The sequence below is a fragment of the Octopus sinensis genome, linkage group LG5, assembly GCF_006345805.1.
Source record: "Octopus sinensis linkage group LG5, ASM634580v1, whole genome shotgun sequence".
NCBI classification, from domain to species: Eukaryota; Metazoa; Mollusca; class Cephalopoda; order Octopoda; family Octopodidae; genus Octopus; species Octopus sinensis.
This window is the reverse complement of record NC_043001.1, coordinates 30,336,059-30,344,390: the sequence shown is the minus strand read 5'-3', so window position 1 is coordinate 30,344,390 and position 8,332 is coordinate 30,336,059. Positions and strand designations below refer to the sequence as shown.

The 8,332-nt window shown below is 35.3% G+C and overlaps 1 protein-coding gene across 3 annotated transcripts in view; it reads left to right on the top strand.

Annotated features, from left to right (window-relative positions):
* Position 1: 1 nt before the first annotated feature.
* The window catches only part of LOC115211657 (luc7-like protein 3), a 34,821-nt gene continuing 26,490 nt past the window's right edge, over positions 2 to 8,332 (top strand). For all 3 annotated transcript variants that reach the window (XR_004999367.1, XM_029780294.2, XM_036503290.1), the window contains exons 1-2: positions 2 to 253; positions 5,121 to 5,187. Coding sequence is in view for 2 of the 3 variants with exons in the window: in XM_029780294.2 (XP_029636154.1) it covers positions 149 to 253; positions 5,121 to 5,187 (172 nt within the window). In the remaining variant the exon portion in view is untranslated. The remainder of the gene's footprint in view (positions 254 to 5,120; positions 5,188 to 8,332) is intronic.

The following is an 8,332-nucleotide window of genomic DNA, read 5'->3' as shown; positions in this document are numbered from 1 at the left end:
TACATCATTTTATCGTAACTTAAGTATTTAGCATATTTTGGAAATTCGATTGTAATTATGTGGTACTTTTTTTATTGCTGATGAAATATAAAAAAGAAATTCTAATATCGGAGAAAACATCGTCATCTTGTCCTAATTTGTTTCCAAAATGGCGGCCCATGCAGCGGCGGCTCTGTTGGATGAATTAATGGGAAGGGACCGAAATTTGCAGCCCACTGAAAAGAGAAGTGAATTGAAATGGGATGATCCAGAAGTATGTATTTCAAAATCTGTTTTTATTGCAAATTATACCAGTAGATGTTCTTAATTTTGTAACTGCAAAACTTGATTAGTGCAATGGTCGTTGAAATTATGAAACCATGTATTATGGCGTATATAACCATAATCGGGTGGAAATTATGTAAAAGAGAAACAATAAACAGTAGATGTTAATGTAGACATTGTAAATCTTTTATATATGCAATAATCTGTTTTTCTTTATATTGGTTTTTGTTTTATATTATATTTCTATTTTGCAATCGATTTTTACATTTATACTATGGGGATTTTAGAAAGACGCATTTGTCATAATACATGGGGGGTTCCGGATCTTACCTTATTTGTCATGATAACGACTTTTAAATTCCCCTCAAATTTTTGAAAAAGAAAAATATATATTGAGATGATACATGCGCGGACAGAACTTGTATAAAACGTTCAAATTCTGAATGCATTTCGATTCTAGATCTTTCGGTTACAAGCGATTAAGAGTAAAAATGCATGTTTTGCTTTTAATGTATAAACATTACCCATTTTGCTGCTATTTATGTATAAGTTTTTTTTTTGGAAAAACGAGAAGCTATAGAGTTAAAACTAATATCTGCTAGTTGTCTACTAACTTGTGATAAGCACATTGTCCAACGTCTACTTTGCTAAATTCATGTCGATTCTTGTTGAAGAAAAGAAAATGTTTTTTCGTGTAACATAATCTTATTTTAAAGCATCGTTTAATTGTATTTAACACTTAAAATTGTTCAGTGCGCTCCACTCATATCGTTCTAGTGTAATCTTGTAATCTTTTACATTTTCTTTGTTTTCGTTATGTTTTTTCAAATACTATCAGCACTTTATGTTTCGTTAATTTCTCTTCATAGAAACTTTCTCTTTGTTAGCTTAACTCTTTTTCATTGTTATGTGCTTTCATTTTTGATGCTCTAAGTTTATTGTTATTATTATTATTATTATTATTATTCATGCTAAAGTTACAAATTAACACAGTAGTAGAGAGTGCTGGACCAAATGCGTAGCAGTATTTAGTTACGTCCCTTTATGATCTGTGTTCATATCTTACAAGGATTGATTTTTATCTTCCTCTTGTGTTTTTGATTGTCAACAGTATTGAAGTATCTGTGACTTAACCCGTGTAAACAAGCCATTTCCTAAAAAAAAAAAGAAACATGCAGTCCCTGTTTCCTTACATAAAATTTCCAGCAACTTTGTTATAGTTTTTTTCTGATGTTGTTTTAAGTTAATATTATTTAAATGCTTTCGATATTCCACCCGTAAAACAATATTCTACAATTTGGAGGCGGCGAGCTGGCAGAAACGTTAGCACGCCGGGCGAAATGGGTAGCCGTATTTCGCCCGTAGCTACGTTCTGAGTTCAAATTCCGCCGAGGTCGACTTTGCCTTTCATCCTTTCGGTGTCAATTAAATAAGTACCAGTTACGTACTGGGGTCGATATAATAGACTTAACCCGTTTGTTCTCTCTGTGTTTAGCCACTTGTGGGTAGTAAAGAAATAGGTATTTCGTCTGTCTAAGGGCGGCGAGCTGGCAGAATCGTTAGCACGCCGGATGAAATACGTAGCCGTATTTCGTCTGCCGTTACGTTCTGAGTTCAAATTCCGCCGATTCGACTTTGCCTTTCATCCTTTCGGGGTCGATAAATTAAGTACCAGTTACGCACTGAGGTCGATGTAATCGACTTAATCCGTTTGTCTGTCCTTGTTTGCCCCCTCTGTGTTTAGCTCCTTGTGGGTAGTAAAGAAATACTACGTCTGTCTTTACGTTCTGAGTTCAAATTTCGCCGAGGTCGACTTTGCCTTTTATCCTTTCGGGGTCGATAAATTAAGTACCAGTTGTGTACTGAGGTCGATCTAATCGACTGGCCCCCTTCCCCCAGGCCTTGTACCTAGAGTAGAAAAGAATATTCTAGAATTTGAAAATATTTAGCGGATTTTTAAATACATAATGACAAAAGTGATATTTCTGTTACATTTAAAATCCGTATTCTCTGTATGGATATGTGGACTAATATAATAGAAATATAATTGGTTAAACCATATAATGAAATTAAGAGCTCACAAATGTGCTTAACCGAAGTTTATGAACGATCAGTTTACAAGAGAAGCAAATACTCCAGAAAGTTTGAAACATTTTTCTTATCCAAAATAATTTAGTTTTTCATAGCTTTAACTAAAAATTTTTCATCTAAATCTACTGAAGTAAAATCTAAGACTTTAAATCTTTAAAAACCCAGTGGATGTTTTACATTTACTTCTTAGTATTGAGGCAATGCTCATGTCCATTTTGCAGGGCATCCAAAAATGGTGGGAGGGAGAGTTAATTATCCTCAAATCGTAGACCTCGTCTGAATGCCTCCAATCCTCCAAGAAAACCTGCCCGGTCTTGAAAAATATTACCTTGCTTAGAAACAGATGAGGGTTGGTGATAGGAATACATTTGTAAAAAAAAAAATCTATTTCAACAAATTCTGTCTGATCTATGTAAGCATAGAAAACGGACACTTAAACTGATGTTAAATCTACATGGACGAGAGATTAAGATGTTTGCTTTGCAATTATGTTGGTTTCGGGATTAATCTCAGCACCTTGGGTATTTCATTATAACCCCAGGTTAACCAGTATTTTGTGAGTAGATTTGGTAGAAGAAAATCTGTGCAGAAGCCTGTTATGTATATGTATGCATTTGTGTTTCTCTTTCACTGTTTAGCAACTAGTGTTAGTTTGTTTACATCCCCCTAATTTAGGGTTTGGGCAGAAAGAGTCGTCTAGTAAAGTAAAGGTTTTATCATCAACCCTCCAAGATGGTGCCTCAGCATAGCTGCTGTCCAGTGAGTGAAACAAGTTCCCTGACTAGTTCTGTAGCGCACCAACAGATGGCAGCACACGATTGCATGCATAATGACCTTCATGAGGCAGTATGTTGAGTAACATTGCTGTGTTTATTTCACAAGTTGTGAAATTTGTGTTTTTGTGATCACGTATATGCTGTTGCCTGCGATTTGGTCACGGACAGGAAGAAAGAACCCACATGAAATTTTGTGTTAAACTTGGCAAGTCTGTTACAGAGACATTGAGCATACTTTGGCAAGTTTACAGCGATGAGGCAATGACTTGTACACAATATTTTGAGTGGCACAGGCGCTTCAAAAGTGGAAGAATGTCCCTGGAAGATGATGAGCAATCTGGATGACCTTTTATGAGCGTCATCCCCCAGAAAAGTGGTGTTGTGCTTTGAAGATTTATCCTCTAGGGCCAGACCTGCAATGTTTTGAAACGTTTGTGGGAAGACATTTAGCAAAAGCGACTGGATCTGTTGAACTCAAAATATTGGATTCTTCAGGATGACAATACATCCTTTCACTGAGCTCCCCTACTCATGAATTTTCCTCCAAAAACAACATAGTATCACTTCCATACAAATCCTATTTGCCAGATTTTGCACCTGCAGACTTCCATCTTTTCTCTTAAGATGAAAATGCATCTCAGGGATTGCTGTTTTAATACCGCTGTCAAGATCCAGAATGGATCGCAGAAGGTCCTTGACTTCCTTATGAAAAACGATTTTCAGGCTGGATTCCAAAAGTGGCAGGAATGCTGGGACTGGTGTATTGCTGCGCAAGGTGGCTGTTTTGAAGGAGATTATGTTAAAACTTGGGGAAATAAGTTATTTTTTATTAAATATAAACTAGTCTTGGAAAATCAGTTAAAACATAGGAGCAATGCACTTAAATAAGATTGTGTATTAGGCCAGCAGGTGTTTGAAATTTAAGTATTTTCTAGCCTGAACAGGGTGCTTGGCAGTTATGATACCATTTTGTTCATTTTAGATTTGTAGTTCCCATTAAAAGTACCAGATTGGAAAGTCTCATTAGGAATGTGTTTGAGAGTTTTATTTTGTTTGACCTATAATCAAATATATGTATCAATGGGTGATCAGCCTTGCTATTGAAAATCCAGTTTTAACTTTTTTTCTACATCATTGAATTTAGCAAGATCACTGAATTTGTTTGGTAACAAGCCACTTCATTTTAATTTGCAGTCGCTCAGCTAGTTATGGTATATCTGATGCAATAAATCTGTGGATCACACTTAGTTGTTTTACTAGTGGTCTATTCCAAAAGGATTGATATGGATCTAAACAACAATTAAATCTAACAATGATTTCCTTGTAGCCAACACACACAAAAGAGTATTATATGCAATAAGTGATTGACATTGAAGATGTGTGTGTGTATTGTAAAAACAGGATTTGTAGTTTTCTGCTGCTGGTGTTTTAAAAAGAACTAACTTCAGTATCTGATCGATGTGGATTAAGTGACATACGAGAGCAGTATTTTTACCAGTGGAACAAGTGCTTCAATGCACCATCACAAATGACTGACAGTATACTGCTTCTGATAATGGCTGAATACTTACCTCGAAGGTATTGTGAAAATGTCAAACCCTTCAGCTACTCACTTGGTTGTGTGCAGTATAGTTGTTGATGACATTGAAATTAAGAGTTTCAAAAACAGCATTAAATATGTAATTAAATATGTTATTGTTTTCAAATTTTATCAAGATGGAATTAACTTTTCTATTAAAATAGGATTTTATCGGTTTTGTAGTGCACTTGTGTACAGGAAACAAGCTCACTACAAAACATGTGAAGACAGTTGTTACTGGTGTCATTGTCAACTGGTTGCTATATTATTTTCAGTCATAAAGCTTTAGGCTTTTTATTTTTATACAATATCAAACAATATTATTTTGTAACAAATGTTAGTTGCCCCATGAACATTCAGAATAGAAAAGATTTTATTTGTTTTGTCATATTTTTGATGTTTTGTAACAGGTTTGCAAATACTTTTTGTGTGGGTTTTGTCCTCATGAGTTGTTTGTTAATACAAGAGCAGATCTTGGTGAGTATTTTGCTTTATATAATAACTTTATTGTCTATGTTCATAGCCAGTTATATAATAAGTCTATTTACATCAGTTATAAATTCTTGCACTTTTGACTGAAAATATTTTAATGAATTCATCATTATAACTTACCCCAAAATCTAATTTCCTCTATTATGAACTTTTCAGGGAAAGACTAAGAGAATATAATTATATTTTAATTTTTCTCATTTCATTCATATTGAATTGATTACAAATTTATTCCTTTAAATGTCCCTGTCAAAAGATTTGCCAGATATTTTTTATAGTTCCCAACAATTGTATGATAAAGTATGATAGACACTTGTTTTCTGAAGAACACTCCACAATGCAATCTATGATTTAAGGTTGTAATCAGTAATATCTTTGTCCAGTGAAATGTCCAACCCTTTAGCATTTAAACCAGTCAAGTGCAACCCAAATATTCTACTTGTTTTATGTTCACATCAGCCAGATCTCACCTCATACATACCCTGCAATATCATTCTAAAAATAAACAATCACATTAAAATATTGAAGCTATGAAATATTGCAGGATTAATTTAAAACAGTGTGAATAAAGGAGCATTACATTTAGCAGTAATCAGAATGTTAAAGGGTTAATAGTAGCTAAGTTCCCCATGTCTTTTTTTTCTTTTTTTTATGAGAAATAGGTGTAAAGAAAATTGAAATTTTTTTTTCTTGTAAGCATGACTTCATTATTTTACTCTGTGTTTTGTGTCCAATTTCTCCCTGGTTAGGATGACAGCCTATTCTGATATTTTATCATGTTGATTATTTGGAGGTTCTACATAGTTTATATATCGTCATTATCATCATCATCATTTAACATCCACTTCCCATGCTGGCATGGGTTGGATGATTTGACTAAGGACTGGCAAGTCAGGCAGCTGCACCAGGCTCCAATCTGATCTGGCAAGGTTTTTACAGCTGGATGCCCTTCCTAATGCCAACCACTCTGAGAGTGTAGTGGGTGCTTTTTATGTGCCACTGGCATCGACCATGCTCAGATGGTGTTTTTTATGTGCCTCCAGCACTGGCATTGGCCACGACAGTGATTTCACTTGACTCAACAGGTCTTCTCAAGCACAAATTGCTATTTTAAGAGGAACCAAATGAAGCAGTTACGTGATGAATGCATCTGATATTTTGTGGTTTTATTTCACTTTTACAACATTATCATCATCTTTGTTTAACATCCACCGTCTATGCTGGCATGGGTGAGGCATATTCTTATTAATAATATTATCAAAGTGAGGAAGGTTTTATTTTTCTATTTTGATGTGCAGAAACAGATGGTGGTATTTAGAAATAGTTCTAAACATGAATTAGTTTTCAATATTCTATAAAAATAACATTACTCTTTTGTAATGCCTTTTCATAAATTTAATCCCTGAATGGATCAATTATTTTGACATGGCGTTTCATTTCAGAGCATTTTTTTATTATTTCCTTTTTTAATTATATACACTGTTAATTACAAAAAGTTTTTTTTATCTTGTTTCCTTTATTTTTTATTATAGAAATTAAAATGTACTTTTACTCATTTGGATTTAAATGAGTTAACTAGGACATTGAAAAAGTATATATAACTTAATATCTTTGATTTTTTATAAGATGTATTGCTTTTAAATCAAGGGAAAGTTTTTAAAAAATGAGATGATAGTTTATTTAGAATGATAATTTTTAAAACAAGGAGTTACACACAAAGTTATCTTGCAGACTTCACACATGTATCTGCTTTCTCTTTGAATCTTCTTTCCTTTAGTGTCTCTCTTCTCTACGCATTTTGCACACTGTCTTGTAGGTTTCTTTTTCTTATCACTTGGTGGTATTTCCATGGGAAAGTGACCAGCTGGGGCAAATCGTGTTGGATGTGGGATCGATGATGGTTTTCCTGGTTTCGTGGGGGTATGTGTTTATTGAGGTGCAGTGGACATCTGTATGGGCCTTGTGGCACAAGGCGAGTAGAAGTGAATGGGAAGGGTGGAAGCTACAAGAGTATATGAGAGAGTGAAAAACATTAAAAATTAAATTATTTTGCAAGGGTTTTCATGTGTCTATGTTTGTGTGGGGAAGGAGGTGGGAGTAGTGTTGAAGGGAAAGGTAGAGGAAGAATGGGATAATGAGGTAAATAAGTGGTGGCAAAGATGTGAAGTGTGTTGGAGTGAGAAATATTCAGTGTCGGGGATGAAGTCAGGTACATGACGGTAATGATCATAGGTAATTAGGCGGGGGGGGGGGTACTGCTGGCAAAATAAAGAGTTGTATAAAGGAAAAGTTAAGTGAAAGGGGTGTTTAGTGAATAATAAGGTGGTAAGAGATGGTGCTGAGAATGTGTTAGACAAAGAAAGTGGTTCCATGAAGGGTTAGAGGTAGAGAGATGAAATATGTCCACTTTTGCTCTCATAATTACAACAGTTGAGTAGTGCTGTAGTCAGAATAAAAATTTAAAGTTGGGTGTTAGGAAGCTATGTGAGGGAGAGATTCATCAAGGACAGGTTGGTTACAGGGGCATAGACATAAGTATTATGGTTTTAGGGCCTCATTTTTGTTTAGATGGGCAGGTCTTCACAGGCACAGCAAGTCACTGATCTCAGTCCTTTGTCATCTCCTCCATGAGGCTGAACAGTCAGATGTCATTCTTCACTACTTCATTCCACATCTTCCCATGTCTTCCTCTTGTACAGGTCCCATTCACCCTTAGTGGCTGGTACTTTATGCAGCTATCCCCACCTTTATGCATCACATGGCCATACTAGCACTGTCTTCTCTCTTGCACACTACATCTGATGCCGTCTATGCCCAATTCTTCTCTCAATATATGTGCACTTCATTGTACATGCATAGTGATGATGCACTTCTGTGCTGGCATGGGCTGGATGAGGCTTTGTGAAGCAGTATCCTTTCTGATGCTCTTCTTGACTTGTTTTCCAAGTACAGTACTTTATCTGTCTTTGCATGTTGGACAGCCAAGCTGCTGAACTTTTTATTAGTGTCAAATATAAACAATGTGACTACAGCTTCAATGCTGTCAGTGCTAAGATATTTGGACAAATACCAACACACATGCACACACACACACACTGATACATACATACACACACACTAAGTTTCTGCACAG